The sequence below is a fragment of the Tigriopus californicus genome, chromosome 3 (genome assembly GCF_007210705.1).
Source record: "Tigriopus californicus strain San Diego chromosome 3, Tcal_SD_v2.1, whole genome shotgun sequence".
Lineage (NCBI taxonomy): Eukaryota > Metazoa > Arthropoda > Copepoda > Harpacticoida > Harpacticidae > Tigriopus > Tigriopus californicus.
In genome coordinates, this window is record NC_081442.1 from 5,391,067 (window position 1) to 5,408,374 (window position 17,308).

The 17,308-nt window shown below is 43.9% G+C and overlaps 4 protein-coding genes across 7 annotated transcripts in view; all 4 read left to right on the forward strand.

Moving 5' to 3' along the window:
- LOC131878391 (erlin-like) overlaps positions 1 to 581 on the forward strand; it is a gene marked incomplete in the record, with an annotated part of 6,364 nt that extends 5,783 nt beyond the window's left edge. The window contains 1 exon segment of the mRNA XM_059224344.1: positions 14 to 581.
- A 1,004-nt stretch (positions 582 to 1,585) lies between these two features.
- On the forward strand, positions 1,586 to 6,617 carry LOC131877636 (hillarin-like). Of its 2 annotated transcripts, XM_059223372.1 has the most exons (9): positions 1,586 to 2,009; positions 2,068 to 2,260; positions 2,940 to 3,212; positions 3,789 to 4,211; positions 4,340 to 4,508; positions 4,596 to 4,745; positions 4,845 to 5,375; positions 5,811 to 6,047; positions 6,239 to 6,617. In XM_059223372.1, the coding sequence occupies exons 3-9, from the start codon at positions 3,004 to 3,006 to the stop codon at positions 6,404 to 6,406; spliced, it is 1,887 nt and encodes a 628-aa protein (XP_059079355.1). In that variant the 5' UTR covers positions 1,586 to 2,009; positions 2,068 to 2,260; positions 2,940 to 3,003; the 3' UTR covers positions 6,407 to 6,617. The 2 variants fall into 2 exon arrangements, with proteins under 2 accessions (XP_059079355.1, XP_059079356.1); XM_059223373.1 differs by lacking the exon at positions 2,068 to 2,260.
- Positions 6,618 to 6,927: 310 nt separating this feature from the next.
- LOC131878108 (uncharacterized) lies at positions 6,928 to 9,353 on the forward strand. Its single transcript, XM_059224009.1, has 9 exons — positions 6,928 to 7,143; positions 7,205 to 7,372; positions 7,446 to 7,591; positions 7,654 to 7,814; positions 8,123 to 8,159; positions 8,255 to 8,408; positions 8,492 to 8,659; positions 8,731 to 8,876; positions 8,944 to 9,353. The coding sequence occupies exons 1-9, from the start codon at positions 7,008 to 7,010 to the stop codon at positions 9,109 to 9,111; spliced, it is 1,284 nt and encodes a 427-aa protein (XP_059079992.1). The 5' UTR covers positions 6,928 to 7,007; the 3' UTR covers positions 9,112 to 9,353.
- A 1,234-nt stretch (positions 9,354 to 10,587) lies between these two features.
- Positions 10,588 to 17,308, forward strand: LOC131877637 (kelch-like protein 18; the record flags this gene model as incomplete). Of its 3 annotated transcripts, none has more annotated exon segments than XM_059223376.1 (5): positions 10,588 to 10,604; positions 15,348 to 15,714; positions 15,779 to 16,024; positions 16,113 to 16,963; positions 17,034 to 17,308. In XM_059223376.1, coding segments are annotated over 4 exon segments (1,686 nt in total). In that variant the 5' UTR covers positions 10,588 to 10,604; positions 15,348 to 15,388.

The following is a 17,308-nucleotide window of genomic DNA, read 5'->3' on the forward strand; positions in this document are numbered from 1 at the left end:
ACTCTCTCCAAAGCAAGTAAAATTAATACGTACTATATATACCCTTTGTATGAAAAGAATAAAAATCCCAACCAAACCCGACGGCCAATTGCAAGACTTGACTTTGCGACATGTTGAGGTAATGGGGCACGACTTTTGCTCGTTCGTGCTCGACTACGTCCATCTGTACTAGGGTTGGTCAAAAATGAAAGGCTTTTAAGACTGAAAAGAGCGACAACACACAAGCAGAATTCCTTTTTTTGCTATTTTCTAAAGACCTTAATCACACAATGCACTAAGGGATGATCCATGATTTTTCAAAAGTGCTATCAATAACTTTTAAACTATAGGACCTTTGACGTCAGGATTTACTAAAACTGTCAAAACAATTCAAATTGGACCAACTAATTGCTAATAAAGAGAAAAATTGAGAAGCACAAAATTTCAACTTTTAGATGTTTTCAATTAAAACTTGTATCCTTACACCAATTCTAAAATTTAATTTTCCTCGTCACTAATGTACAAGTTGACGGTTCGATACACAAAATGTATACACATGTTAGATAAATCAGACCGATTCAAATACAGATAATGGTGATAGATTTGCCAATTCTAAAAATCATTTGTCTCCTAGCACATGTTTGTCTTTTATACAACAACCGCGTGTTATGGCGGAAGAAGCTATTCAAAACACAAATAAAGAAAAACGTAATTCACGCTCCTACGTACAGAATGTTCAACATTTTCATATGTGCGTTGGGCAAACAACCCTTTTATCCTTGGTTGGCACAATCTGCAAACTCGCTACCCTTCGGTAAATGTAGCGGAACAACAAAATGGTGGCTTGAATGTTCCAATATCGTGATGCCAAGCATCGATGTTCGTTTTCCAAAATCATCCGGGGAGAACCAATCCGTTATCGGATAAAGATATGAGATGAAGAGCACCATTTCTTGTCTCTCTTTTCCTTTTGAAATCATTGTACCACAAGGTTTATTTTTTATATGTCAACTGTATACAGAGTGGCACATCTTGGCCAATCAGCGTCTATCTCTTTATCTCAATGAAACGATAAAGCCATTCTCCATTAGACCCTTTTGTGTGTTATCTATTTGGTGGCAAAACAATCACATCCCATTCATGAAGTGGTTTCGAGCTCCCAACAAAGTATCTTGGCTAAAGAAATTCCCTCATGCACTCGTATGACGAAGGATAATATAGTTCTAAATGAGCTCGTCAGACCAGATTTTCATAAAGGAGGTCAATGTTTTGGGAGGAAAAGCAACTTTTGAAGCACGAATCTCACTCGTCTTTCGTGAAGAATCATCGTTCTTTTTATTGAATGAGGTATGTAAGGCTCGAGAAGCATCACCAGCATGAAATGCAATTCAGCCAAGATTAAGAGTAAAACAAACTTGTGCACTGGGCTACCGCGATTTGAATCTCGAGCTCTTGTGTTTATTGTTTCTACGGAGGAACCTCCGGGACAACTTGTAGTAAGCCATAATCGTGCTTGTTTAAGCGCCAAGTAAATGCTCGGATGCTCAAAAGACACTTGACGCGTCGTCTCGTTTTGCTTGGCCAAGATCGATTGGAGATCCAAATGAAGGCGATTAGTCAAAGCCAACTGGATGGAGGCGAATCGAAAGTTTTGAATCCGACCCCTTGGGCGGAACAAAATCGAGCTAGTGCCAATGAGAGAGAGGCACCACAGCAAGTGACTCGTTTTGAATACCAGATCATTAATGCTAGATTTAGATATATTGTAAAGATGTAGGCATACTTTTTGAGTTTCTGCGCGAGAAATTGTTTCAGGTTTTGTCCCCTGTACACTTTGGATGGATTGAGGAATGAGTCGTGCGTTATCATGAATCTTGTGACAGGCTCCCCAAAAAAACCTGACAGGCGGATGCAAGAGCGAGCTCAAGCAAATGAGAAACTGTTTTACAAGAGAGACGAGGAATACTGAGTACATTTCCATAAAGTGGATGTACATTAACATATGGCTAGGACGTGTTAAGGGACACAAGGTATATGAAAGCAAACTATCTTTTCTAAGAGCAATCAGAATTAATCTTGAACATAAAGCATCCGGGTTCATTTGCATATAACGAGGTAACAAATGACAGAACAGGCCATTAAAATGACTCTGCGGATCCAATGCAAAACCCAAATACGGCGTCATTTCGACTCTTTAAGTCATGAGTTTTGGAATAGTCTCAAGCATCCCAACCAAGACACCGAATTCTCGTATGGTGAATCTCCAGCACTTCACATGGAGGTAATTGGTACAAAAACGCGCATATCTAATTGAGTAAGTGTACACGTATGGTATAGGAAACATGAATGCCCGAGTTGGTCGTTTTTGACTAGATTTTGATCCTCCCGGAATAATAGCATTAGATGATAGGCTAGTTCTGCTCCGTTGAAAAAGCTCTTGATCTTGACTTTACATTACCTCCCATGTGTTCAAGAAAAGACAGAAATCCCAGAATTTTGAGCAAGAGCGCGAATGTGGGTTTGACGCGTTTGACGGGATTGGGGCCAGATTCACTTTTCAGAAGAGGGAGGAGGGCCCCCTTCTTGGCCTGCCTCAGAGCATGTATGGTTGTGGGGCCCTTTGGGTTGATAGCACGGGCGAGCGTTGTTCACCATTATCAGTGACGGAAACACAGAGCGACCAAGACAAAGTGTTAGTGGATTTGTCAAAGAAATCGAGATTTCTAGCCTTTACCATTGCACATTGGGTGTGAGAATTGATTGAGGACATATATTCCAAGGTTGGGGTCTGACTTGGTGGAAGAAAAACAATTTCCTCTCAGAATTTGGGCGAAAACGAGGTGCAAGTTGGCACAGATGTGCGAGATCGTGTCTGCATTTGCCAACTGCCTCTAACCAATACAATCATCCGTGCGTCCCACTCCCCCTTCTTTCTCTCTCTCTCTCTCTGCCGTATTTAGCACACATTAAACCTCCTTTGGTGCTAAGAGAGTTCGTGATCCAATACCAAAGGAACGTGGAACCATGTTGTCCTCGTTAAAGAGCTCGACCACGCCAATGACCTCGAGATCGTCGATCCTGGAGACTTCCGGGGGAAAACGTGAATCGAAACATTTCCAGAGCTTACAAATCTTTACCAGCTATGCCGAACCTGGTCTGAACGAGTTCCTAACCCGCAAGGAACAGATCGAATTGGAGAACAAACAAAAGGATGAAGAGGATCGGCTTTACAGGTCAGTTGGTACTCAGACCACGGTATGTTTTGGTCTACGTAGATCAAAGTTGTTTCCAATTGAAAAACTGGGGGGAAATGTGAGGCCTTCGTGTCTTCCTGTTTTCGTTGTGCCAAAAGTTTTCTTCCAGGAAATTTCAGATCCACCTTCCTTCGAATTTATTTACCAGAAATGGCATGCTAGAGCTTTTTGTTCTGAAATCATTAGGATGTACTTTGAATCGTTAAGGGAGGGCCAGCCTTTGTTGCCGGTTTGGCTTTTAGCTACAGGAAAGCCAAAATTTAAAATGTTCAAGGGGAAGAAGTCTTTCCAGGAATCCAGGATCCAGGAAAGAGATTCATTGTTCCTCAGAGTTCTTGCCATTGAGCATGTCAGCCATCCATAGCCATGCTTGCATTTGTTTCAAAGCATCTCATTGCACAACTCTACACTACTAATGGGTGGAGGATGAGCTTCTTACTACTCCTCTGAATTCGGTTGCCTTCCACTCAAGTGAAGAAACCCTTTTTCATTTTCTTTCGCTTGTTCTTCCTCTGCTTTGAAAAAAACATGTACCTACTGCATCTCGTTCCACAGAAAGTTTTTGGAAGGTCGCCGGGAAGAAGAGGAAAAGATCAAAAACATGGACGAGGAGGAACGAGAAGTCTACTTGTTCCAATTGAATCGAGACGAGCGTTCCAAAGTGATCAAATTGACGGAAAAACATTGCAAACAGATGATGGATATGATCTACAGGAAAAAGATGGCTTATTTTGAGAAGGGCGGGGATGAAGATTGGAAAGCCATCCTGGCCCGAAGCTACCCAAGAGACCCGCCCGAGGTCGAACCTCCCGTCTACAACAAGGAGCAGGTCTATGAAAACAACTATGACGTCTTCGAAGAGGTCGATGCTACGGCCATTAGGATTGCTCATGACGACTACAAGCTTTTTAGCAATCTAGTCCGAGATCTCATCGAGGGCTACACTTCCGATCTGGAAAAGGCCAGGGTTCTTTTCAGGTACGTGAGACTGACTTTTGAGTCTGTCAAACTTTAAATATCCTAGACCGCAAAAGGCAAAGAGCCCACTCGGAAAGTTCGATGGAACTTCAAGCGGAGAATAAGATCAAGTTGACTCTATCTTTCAGATATATGACCGAACGAAAATTCAGCCACGAGTCATGGTTCTTATATTACCCCGAAGAGGGCAATAAACGAGGAGCTCCCACTCAACTGATGCGAGGAGTCGAATTTGGACTCGAAACCAAGGCACTTCTGTTCAAGAGATTGTGCGCCTATGCTGGACTTCATTGCTCGGTAGGAGATGAAATGAATAGAGTTTCTCGTTTGGTGAGCTGTGCCAAATAATTCTTGGGGATCTTTTGATTGGTCCACTTCTTTTAGGTCATCAAAGGGTACAGCAAGGCCACGGATTATCTTCCAGGAGAGGAATTCGTGGATAGCTCATATCGAAACAGTTGGAACTCGGTTTTTGTCGCTGGTGGCTGGAGATTGATCCAAGCCAATTGGGGCATGATGAGCGTTAATAACAAGGTAAGTATTTGAAGAAAAAAAACATTTGAACCATGCAGAGAGACGTCTTCGAAACAAAATACAATTTCAGCCGCGCAACCTCTCCTCTATACTTTTCAGATGGCGAGGGAGACTCGGCAAATTTACCAAGACCACTATTTCCTCACCGACCCAGACAAATTCATCTTTGAGTTCTACCCGATCGACGAGAAATGGCAGCTCATGGAACAATCGATCACTCTTCAAGAATTCGAGGATCTGCCCTTACTCCGCTCCACTTTTTTTCATTACAACCTCGGCTTAGAGGGCAATGCGGCCTCGGTTCTGGATTGCGATGAATTGGGCCAAGCGAGAGTGAGGATCTTGGCCCCACCCGATGTCAGTTTCCATTACGAAGTGTCCTTCTTTAAGTCGGGCAACACCGCCGTCACTGTCGAGGGCGAAATGGGCAAAGTTCCTTTGGGTCGATTTCTCATGATGTCTACGGAGGACGAAATGACCGTGTTCCAATTTCACGCCCCTCAGAAAGGGACCTATCTTTTGGACATATTCTGCGCTGTCTCGCCCACCTATGAGCAGTGTCTAACCGAGGAACCTATCAAATATGTCAATATTTGTCGATTTAAACTCAATTGCCATGGAGTGGATAAGGTAATCATATTTAGAGTAATCATAACCATCATAAACGAACTAGACCATTGGAGAATGATCTGCTAGATTGGCTTGTTATGGCGTGTGGTTGCGAATTTCCCAGTCGATTCCCAAGCTGCCATGATTGATCAGTATAAGTAACAAAGAGGGGAAACATTTCATTACTTGGAGCATTGTCACCTTGAAAATAACCTTAAAAACTGCTGGTGATTACGATCATCATGGCAGCCAATCCACTTTTCTCCCTAGCTACATTCCCCATCGGATTTAGATGGATGTAATTCGTTGCCTACTAGAGTGTGTCATGAAAAGAAAATTCCTTCCCAATGGTCTTTGAATGCCACGAGCAATAGACAACCAGGAAAAGTTTGTCGTTCATCATTCGAATAGTACATACTCACACTCAAATGGCTTAATTTCATATCCCACCCTTAGCCTAATGTTGCTCTTCCGGATTGTGCCCCAGGAGAATGGGGTCCAACAAAGGCCGTCAAATTGATAGGATTGATCCCACTGAGCCATTTGTACCCAGTCATCAATGCGGCTCCCGATACCAATGTCAATCTCAAGGAGGAGAAGCCCTTGACTCTCAACATGGAGTTTGAAATGACCAAGCTCATGTTGGACTTTGTCATTCGCCTTCATAAAAATGGAGATCGCCCCTACGACGAGGTAAGCAAGCCCAACTGTCATTACTCAAGTCTGCATGAAGTGGCAATTAGAAGTCTCTTAAGAAAAGTCGAGGCTAATGGCAATTCCCGATACCCAATAGTAGAATACTCATTAAGGAAAGGTCTTGAAAGGCCATGTCTAATCACACTCATCTTCAAGGCCAAACTGATTCTAAATTTCCCCCATTCTAGAGGGGGAAAAAGCGCGACGCTCGATACCGAATTAAGGACGAAAAATACTTACTAGTGGATATCAAGGTCCCTCAAGAAGGTCAATATGGATTGGATATCTTTGCCCGAGAGCGTTGGGAAGAAAAAATGGTGCATTGCTGCAAATACCTTATCAACTGTGATGTCTAATCCTCTGAAAAAAAACACATCAGACCAGTATCAAGCCAATCTACTCATGTTGCGACTTGTCCTTGGGGAAAGTGCCTCTATGCGGTTGAGTGACCAAAAGAAGGTTGTCATCCAAGCCTTATCCCAATACGGGCGTTAACCAATGTCGACAGTGATTAAAAAACAGCACCTTTCGGAATATTAATAAAAACACATGCCATGTTAATATTGACCTCAATCTCCTCATTCGTTCAATAATTACTTTCGTTTGAAGTGCCTTCATAATTTTTTTTTATTGGCAGTGAATTAACTCACCACCCTCAGTACAAACTGATCCTACTCCAATCTCGGCTCGCTTACCTGGAAATTGGATTTGAAGTTAAAGATAAAGAAATGCGCTTGAACGATGGCCAACGTCGGCCAGTCGGGCATAATTCATCTGCGCATGTATTGTATGTACGTAGGTTGGTACACGTTCACCTCGAGACTAACGCAACCAGGTACAGGTACATTCGATACTCTGGCAGGTAAACATTCGATTGCAGCTTAGATTTTGGACTTTTCCAAGCCTTGCATGATCAACATTGATATCCATTTTTAGTATCAAAGTGGATTGGAAATCATGGCCGACAAAATGAAGCTGATCTATTTCAATAGCCGTGGTCGAGCTGAGCCTATTCGGTATATATTCGCTCAAGCCGGCGCTGATTACGAGGATTGCCGGCTGAACAAGGAACAGTGGGCCGAACTCAAACCAAGTAAAGTGACATTTAAGCATATTAAGATATTATGATTCAAACCTTTCCTTTGGTGCTCCAGAAATCCCATTTGGACAAATCCCTGTCTTGGAATACAAGGGCGAGTACATCGGGCAATCCATGGTCATCGCTCGATTTGTGGCCCGTGAATTGAACTTGGCCGGCAAGGACAACCTGACCACGGCTAAGGCTGACTTCGTTGTGGATTGTCTCACTGAATGCTTCAACAGTATGTTCCTTTTTCCGTCACACAGGGATAACATGATTTAATAGAAAATCTCCCTCCCAAAATTCCTCTTTAGAGGCCATACCTATCGTCTTTGAACAAGATGAAGCAAAAAAGAAAGAATCAATGGAGAAATTCTTCGACGAGGATTTCAAGACTTTCGTGGAGCATCTCACGTCTTACATGAAGGCCAACAAAGGAAGTTATCTGACGGGAGCAGAGGTAGACATGATGAGATGTAACTCAATGTTTTGAGACATGATCAATACATGATATCATTTCAGCTCACCTACGCTGATTTAGTGTTCGCCAGCGTAATGGAAGCCCTCGATGGAGAAGTTGGTGAAATATGCAAAAAAATGGCCCCAGAGTTGGGTCAGCTGATGAACAAGATCAACGAACTACCGAACATCAAGAAATGGAGGGAGACAAGACCTCAAGATCAGTAACCTTATGGCCCTCTAACCTGATATTTGAATCGAGACACTCCAAAGCACAATAACGTACACCCGTTCTAAAGTACATGTACCCATTCTGATTGTAATTTGTTGCTCCTAAAATGTCCATTCAGTTGATTTGGATTTATATTACCATTGGCACAAATTGATCAGGCCGTTATGAATACATAAATAGCAAAGACGTCTACTATTGGTCTAGTTTTAGCTAATTTGGGTTTGCTAACACGAAAAGTCGGGGTCACAATGAGAGATAAAGGCAGTTAGTAATCAATCTGACTTGATATGTCAACGTTAGCGAGTACGTCCGCCGTGATCTACCGGCTCAAGCAAGTGTACGTTGAACCCTGGTATTGATTCTGGAACCTTCACAGTCTGATTAATACACGTCGTTTCCATCTTGGGGATTTAGTTGTGAATAAGCTAATAGACAACCATTACTTACATCATGCCCGCTAAGATGAAATTGATCTACTTCAATAGCCGAGGTCGAGCTGAAGCAATTCGCTATATCTTTGCTCAAGCCGGAGTGGAATATGAGGATTGCCGGCTCGAAAAGGAGGAATGGGTGGAACTCAAGCCAAGTAAGAATTCGGATCTAGTTATTTGACATTTTATAATTACATTTGTACCTTTTTTTACTGTACATTGACTAATGATGTTCTAGAAATCCCGTTTGGTCAATGTCCTGTCTTGGAATACAAGGGAGAGTACATCGGTCAATCCATGGCCATTGCTCGATTTGTGGCCCGAGAGTTGAACTTGGCCGGTAAAGATATCCTGACCACGGCCAAGGCTGATTTCATCGTGGATTGTATCACCGATTGCTTCAACAGTAAGTGTTGAATAGAAGCTTTAATTTTCAAAAATATCATGGAAACTGGAACGTTTTGTATCCCTTGCCAGAGGCCATTCCAATTTTCTACGAACAAGATGAAACAAAGAAGAAAGAGATGGCCGCAAAATTCTTCAATGGAGATTTCAAGACCTTTTTGGAATATCTCACTTCGTACATGAAGGCCAACAAGGGCGCCTATCTGACTGGATCCGAGGTAAACGGGATTAAATTAAACCCGATTCAGAAGCCATGTGAGTGACCAAAATCTTTGACATTTTCAGCTCACCTACGCCGATTTGGTGTTTGCCAGCATTCTCGAAACATTTGAAGGATCAGTGGGTGACTCGTGGAAAAAAATGGCCCCAGAATTGGGTCAGCTTTCCGACAAGATCAATAACCTGCCCAATATCAAGAAATGGAGGGAGTCCAGACCCAAGACCGAGCGTTAAACTCTATGAATATTTTCTACCTTGTGTCTCGGCCTCGTTGAACGTGTTTCTGTGACATTATGATCTTGAAATGTACCTTCTGTGTGGGTGATGTTACTGATGTATTGACCTAAATAAGATCTGGGCCATCTGGATCAAGGATACCGCGACGAGCTGAATCTGCCAACCGAGAAACTGTGCAATGTAATGCATACAAAACTCCTCCCACACATACGTATATAAAGAAAAATGAGCCATTGTGACACCAGTTTCTTATCATTGAAGAACACGAAACACCCTCAGTGTCCATGAGATACGGGCCAGCAGCCATCTCTCAGTTTTTGGATCACATATCAATCCCAACAACACCTGCATACGTTTTCTAATCAATTAACTCTATCTATCTCCAACGAGTTATCCTAGAACACCTTATCTTTGAAGTCGATTTCAGTCAAAAAGCGTCCTGATATACGTACTCGTAGTACTTAGTCTGTTTTCTTCCGAATTTATGTACACCTAACAAAAAATGATGCACCTTGCTGCACCTTTTCCCTTTCAATCTACGAGCACAACCATCAAACCAACATCAGCAACTACAACACCAACAACAAAACATTCTCAAACTCAGATTGCGTTGAGTGCATGCACTTGTGTGAGAGGATTACGCATGAATTGCGTCCCACTTTAAGAGTCAGGCAACAGGCCTAACAACAGCAAAGCAAGGAGATACTTCCGCTTTGCAAAAAAGTCATCCTCAGCTGCTGGCAGCTAGCCAACCAACAGCAAAACCGACCAAGCGGGCCCACTTGAAGTGAGTGAATTCTAGGCATCTTGGGATTGCAAAAACCAGAATCGAGCAATAGCCATATGTAGAGCGACGAGTTCGCAGTCAAGAAAATAATTCAAAAGCTCGTTTCTTTCAGAGTGGAGATAAATTACTAATTTGGTGAGAAATATTCGAGGCGCGAGAAAAATTTTGTGTTCTGCGTTGTCCTTCACTCTGGTTGTAATCCAATTAGTTTCTATGGTAAGCGATGTTAAATAACGTTCACGGTAATTTCAGCCGTCATGGTCCGAAGCAACGTTCAAAGTCGGGACTGTATTTTCTTTCCTTTCAAAGCCATGATAAGGAATGGAGGAGAAGGGAGGTTCAAGAGGCCCTTTTGGTCGATTCCAACCAATAACTAGCCACGAATCAAACCACTGGACTTCTCCGTCTTCTTCGCTTTTACGAGTCCCTCAGAACGTGTCCAATAGTTGCTGTATGTACGTAGAGAAAAGAGGCAACCCAAGCGGCGGTAGTCCTCCCTTCCACCCTTTAGCTTCTGTAACACTAGCAGCAGCAGCAGCACTAAGCCAACATTCAGGGGCAAACATTTTCAAGAGCGACTGTCAAATAAATGCCTTCCTTCGGTTCCACAACCTGTGAGAGCATACGATACGTAAGGGTGTGTGGCGTGGATGCGTGTCAGTGTCCTTGGAAAACCATTGCCTCCAAGACCTGCCGTCGGCGGGTAAGTTGCAGCCATTGACAAGAAGTCTCACCGCGACAATCCAGACCAGGCTAGGCCATCATCATCATCATCATCCCCATCATCATCATCAAGGCATGCATTTTCGGAAGGTGATTGAGCTACGTACGTACGCACACAGTCACACCGTCCTGAGCGACCAAAAGGAGAAGAAGCCCTTCTGCTACTAGTGTACGCAGCACCACTTACGGCACAGGTGCGTACGCACAGGCGAAGGAAAAATCCTTCGACTCCCAATTCAGGGTCAAATCTCACTCAGCGACAGAGATTCACGGACAAACTGCGGCGATAGATTGAATGGTTCTGGTGCATGTTGCTTCTGCCATTTCCAGGTTTCCGATGGTTAGTATGTGCCCGCGCACCTCCTTCTCCTGTACATTGGTACAGACTGTATGTACGAGTAGCAGGGACACACCATACATGTAGACAGCTTCTCTCTTGGTTTTAAGAATAGACGGCGGACGAAGCAGTTTTGAATCTCCACGTGAGAAGAGCTGGTTTATATCGTTGGTTGGTGTTGTTGCGGTTGTTGTGGTAGCAGTGGCGATGGTCCTGGCGGAGGGTGACTAAGCTAAGAAGGCCTGGGAAGGATGATCAATTCTGATCGTGGGATGGATGATGCCGTCGCCGTCTCCACTCACTACCCTAGCCACCATTTCCTTTGCCATGCCTATAGTGGGTTGGTTGATTGCTGGTTGCTTGGTTGCTTGGTCGACCTATAGCTTTTGGAGAGGCTGTATCCTTGAATTTTCCTAATGCCTCTGCCTGGTTGGCTGGCGTAGAACTTCTTGTGGACGGAGGAGCAAGCTTCGCTCCTTCACGAACTTCATCGGATGCAAGTGCGGGAGATGAATATGCTAGATACTCCGAGGTGTAAAACTCTTTTCTACTTTTGTTCTTCAAGCTACTACGTACATGGGTTGAAAGGCCATTTTACTAACTGAGATGACGACAACCACGAGTAGAGAATCTTCGTGAACTCAAGGTCTGATGTAAGTATGAGGTACGATTCTTGAGAAAATGAATTGGATCATTCAATCAGGAAGCCAACGAGTCAAAGAGCACATTGTAAAGGTGCAACATCACTCTCATCATCGCTGCTAAGACCATGATGACACCACGAAGTACAGACAATCAACAATCAAATGTCATCCTCCATCCTCCATCCTTTGGCTTGTTTTCAGTGACATTTCTGGTTTGCTTTCCTGGCTCAAGACTCGGATCTCGAGCACAACGCAAACGAAAGCGTACTGCGGAGACTGTGAGACCTTTGGCATGTTGCCAAGAGGACATCTGATAACCATAGTTTATCCGGTGAACCATGCATGGTAGAGAGATTCTAAGGTGTTATAATGGCAGATAAAGTTTTCGTGGCCGCTGTCCTTTCACCAACGGGAGGTTACATAGTCATTTGCAAGTGACGAGAACCACAGACAGACGAACAAACTGCCAGGGCATGCTTATCAAAGTATGCAATCGGGGAAGCAAAAATATGAATCGCGTCCCATGGTTCTTTTCCTTTTTTTGTCTCTTTCCTGGATTTTTGACGCATACTCCGCCACCAGGCCCACCACCATCATGGCCCTGCCTGTCATCCAGCCTACTTTTATATGTAAAAACCTTGATCTAACTAGCCTTGAAATGTGAACAACAATTAAGTTCCTACACATTGAGATGAAGTAGCAACACTATACGTAGAACAAAAGGACGAAACAACACCAAAAGCACCAGCGGGAGCAACAACAACCATCGCCACAACAAGACTTGGCATGAATGCTTACCACAATACATTTTTTTTTCATTTCATTTTCCTCGAGCCATTCAATCAAATGCGTCTGCACTCCATGTCCCATAACAACATGCATGCCAACGAAAATGCGGCCTCATGAAAATGAAAGTTTTTGCCTCATACAGACTGTGTGATCAAATGTAAATAGGGACAATTAGCAGCATCAGACGTGTCACAATTAGAATAGAGCTGTAAGTTTGTGGACAACGCTTAAGAGAAAGTCTACATCCATAACACAAGGACAATTCATGTGGGTGCTCCACTTGACACTCCATCATCTAGTTGACATTGAGCTAGTTACTGAATGTGAGAAGGGGCGATGAAGGACCCCGGGTTATCTACAATATTTCAATTGGTGGATATGAAAAATAAGCGAGAGCCAATTTAGGTCAAATCATGAAATCCATCAAAAAACCCGCGGTGGTCCTCGGTCTGCATTTAGTGGCGGCCTTTATTGTCTACTCGGCCTTGGGGAGGGTTCTCGACCTTCTTACTAGGAACTGAGCGCCTTAATAATGGCCTGGGCCAAATTCCAAAGGTCTACGATTTGTGAGTACCCTTCTGGCTCCTTGGAACATGAAACCCCGTTCCACACGAAACCCACTGATCTTGGTCGAGGTTTAGGGGGCTTTTCGTTTGGCGTGTCTCAAGTTTGCCAAGAACGGAAAAAGTGTTAGATTCTTATGATTGCCAGACACCCAGACCGTGTAATAGCTTTCCACCTTCAAAAGGCTTAATCAAGGGCAAACATGGCTTCCAAGTAGAATGAAGTCAGAGAGTCTGGACCAGTCATATTATGGATGATCTGGTTTCACAGCAAAACGGAAACAAAAAGTCAACAAGTTGATCGGCAACATAATCCTCCCTCCTCACTTTCTTGCCTACATTGAGATCAAAGTAGGTCAAGTCAAGTACATAACCAACGAGTTTCGCTTGTTGGCGGTGGACATGAATAATTGGTTTCCTGCGTGGTTCAGTCTTGTAATTGAAGCTACTATAATACATGGATACTGTGCTCCTCTCTTTCCTTCTACGCTCCCGGGAATCATGGAGGCGCTTTCAGCTTGTTGCGTTCAAATATTGTAAAACAAGGTCTACCTAGGTATATTCTACTGTCCCGGTGTAACATACTTAAAGAAAGGCTCATCATCCGGAAACTCTAGCTTCTGGCTAGTGACTCAGGGTAAATGACCGATCGAGAAAGCTCTCACAAATCTTGGGCGACTTTCTAGAAATTGGTTGACCGCGGAAACATGGACAGTCATACTTAGTCTAAAAACCAAAGAAACTGCATTCAAAAGAGACGTGTTGCGCAAATCTCGTCTTTGGGATTGACTATTTCAAATACACCCAGACCTTTTGTCTTTCATGAATTCGATACTCATACAAGCACGTCATATTGAATATTTCATTAAAAGTGTATTGATCTCGACAGGCTGAAAAATTCGTTAAAGTAAATGTCAATGACCAACGATGACTTAGTCGCGGGGACATGCATGAATTCCGGCCGCCCTCGAGCATGTATTATTAAGCCAAAAAGTGGCACTTCAAGCGCCATGGTCGTGGTTGCTTAAATAAATGACTGATCCGTCTGTCCGTTGGGTGGTCGGATGGTTGGTGAGCCTGCGCTCGCTTCCTCTTTCCCTTTCCTACTGTGCCTCAAGTACGAAGTCTTCGGCCTTTTTTTCTGCGGTGAGTAGAGAAATACATGTACTTTTTCTTGCCAAACTTGGATGATGAAAAGACGCAACCATCCAAGATCCAAATATGGTGTGAATTGAAAAGTTCTTGCAATTTGTAAAACAATCTTGCAATGGATTGAGCCATGTCATTCATGTGCCTTAGTTCATTATTTGCCCTTCTGTTACCTAACAATTGGTCACTTCTTCTGACTAAGATCTCTATGGACCAAGCCACCAAGTTCATGAGAAAGAGAGCGGGAAAAAGCGAGAGGCAAGTGGGACCAAGGAGGGGGAAGGTGAGGGGGAACACAAATTTGCCGGTTTCATGCCGAGAAGACTACATTCGATTCGGGATAGTTGATTTCCAAGTGTTGGAAGAACAAGCTCACTTCGATTACAATCATCATTGAGGTAAGTGGGACTAGATCTAATTTGAGATAGCTTCATACTCTCCAAAGTACAAATGCATTCAACATCGTCATCGACATTTGGGGATGAATTAAGGTCCTCTTTGAGTTAACATATACTCTTTTCAAGCTTCAAAGTGAGGAGAGTGGAAAAAAGTAAAAACAATTGTAGGGCAGTTTTTACAATCTCAAAAGAAAACGTTACGCACCGAAATTTTACAACACATACGTAGTAATAGTAAGAAATGTAACTGAAAAGAAAAAGAGATGCAAAAAGGATCCACAAATGGATTATTCGTCAATCGAGGACGCGACTTTCTATCATTGTGTCAATCCAGGTACGAGAGACTGCCCCCAATGAGTCCAAGGATGAGCGAGCTTCTGGAACAAACGCTCAAGGTGCAGTTTTTCGCTCTCGTGACTATTTCACTCAAAATAACGTGCAATCGTGTAAATATTTCATCAACCGTTGAAAAGCGATTGTCCCAGCATTGTTAATATTGGTGTCGTCTATTTAACCCCCCTTGGGTACAATGCGATGAATTAATATTGAATGGCTGGAGACTGGTTCACTTGTTTGGGACTTTTCCCATATGCCCCCTAGTTGTAAAACTTAGAGTATTTCCAACCGAACACAAACCAGTTCCCCAAGGAGAAGTTCGCACCTTGTCAAGGTTTAATAGTTTTATTGGCACTGTCATCCAGAACAATGGAAGAATAAATTCCATCCCCCTCGAATATCGGAAGTGTACTGTGCTCTGAGCTGGAATGAATTCGTTAGTCACATCCCCTTCAAACTATTGGGAGCTGGTTGTATACTAAATCGAACATGATTCATAATTTTTAGATATCTGTCTTTGGTGACACGAGAAGAGTTGGTTGTTCAACATGGTTTGCACTTTGACTTCGCTTTGCCAAAGCGTGTTAATATTGATCTCCTTGGCCAAACTGGGCACTGCATTACCCCGGCTTCGAAAAGCTCCTGAAGAATGCCCGCTCCAGAACGGAAATCTCTTGGATACGATCTTATTCGTTCAAAGCTCCGAGGAATGCGAGGAGATGTGCTCCAACAGCGAGAAATGCCTCTTCTTCTACTACTATGCGGGCTCAGGTTCCAATCAAGTTGATGCCACGAATCAACCAGCTCAATGCTTTCTTTACGACCAATGCAACCGGAAGGTCATGAAGGCCACAAATATTTGCCCACTTAATCGGTAAAATGTTCAGGAGATGCACATAGTACTATTAACTAATGACCAAATATTTCGAATCTTGCAGGGAAAATACGGTGAAAGTTCAAGCCTTTGTAAGGCGAGAAAAGGATTGCGAAATATCTTGCTCCAATAACGATCTCTGTGGGTACTACAAGCACTTTCCGGAGAAGGATGAACATCAATCCATGATGTGCTATCACCTTAAGAGCTGTTCTCCCCGTGTCATCAAGAACCAGGAATGCCCGTTGGAGAAAAACAACTACATTGATCACACATTGTTCACAGACTCCACTGAGCAATGTAAAATCAAGTAGGTCAACGACCATCTTCGGAGGAGCACAACTGATCCAACTAAATAGTAAAATGACTTTGAACATGGTTTAATCTTTTTGTTACAGGTGCGAAGACACCCCTGGCTGTCGATTCTATTACTGGTATCCCATTGACTACAGTCCAGCCCCCAAATACTGCTACCTCTTTCGAAGTTGCGAGGGTGGAGCTGCTGAGCCTCACGTGGCAATGGTGGCCGTCGGCAGGCATCCCGGTCATTACTTTCTAGGATCCAAGGAAGCCGAATCCATTGACATTGTTCGCCACAGCACGGTCTGCGGAGAGGCTGTGCCCGCAAATGCAACCGAGGTTGGTAGAGCAGCCGCCGTGTCCGAGTTCGTCAACCGACAGGTATTGATTTGCGGCGGGAAAGATCATCGAGGTCAAATCCGATCGGATTGTCTTGCCTACGATCCCAAGACCCATGCGTGGAGTGACCACAGCAACTTAAACGAGGCGAGAGAGGAGGCTGCGAGCGTTCGACTGGGTCAGACTATGTACATTCTGGGTGGGTTTGTCAATGGTTCCCGCATGGCTGGATCCGAGAAGTTGGCCAAAGGTGATGGCAACGTGTGGTCCACCGGACCAGCTTTGCCCGAGCCCAGGTCTCGATTCTGTGCTGTACGCTTAAGCAAGACCATGTTTGCCGTGATTGGGGGTGACACCGAGGAAGTTGCGGCCACATCTGACATGAAAACGTTCGACGTCGAGACCAACGAATTCGTCACCCAACCAAGTATGACTCAAGCGCGAAAAGACCATGCCTGTCTGGTTGTGGAGATCAACGACAAGAAAGGAATCGTGGTGACCGGGGGTGTGGATGAAAACGACAATCTGTTGAAATCGGCCGAGTGGTATTCCTTGGAGGAAGAAACTTGGACTAGCCTCTCTCCCATGACTATCGGAAGGACCGAGCACGGTAAGATACGAGAGCCATCTATGGTTTTAGATTCTCCCTTAAATGATTCGATGATTGGTTGGCTTTTCAGGCATGGCCTTGATTGGTGGACGAGCCACTGTCATTGGTGGTGTTTCCGACGATGAGTTCCTCTCATCCATTGAGGTCTTGGACAACTCGGCCGATGCAGAGTCTCCCTTGGGAATGGACTTTGGATCCGTGGCCCACGGCTTGACCCGACCAAGATATGATTTTGTCGTGACGGAGGTGCCTTTGTCAGCTTTGGCCGCCAACGAGCGCAATCTGGCTTTGTGCCACGATGACGCTGTGCTGACCAGCGCATTCATCAAATGATCTGCCAAATTT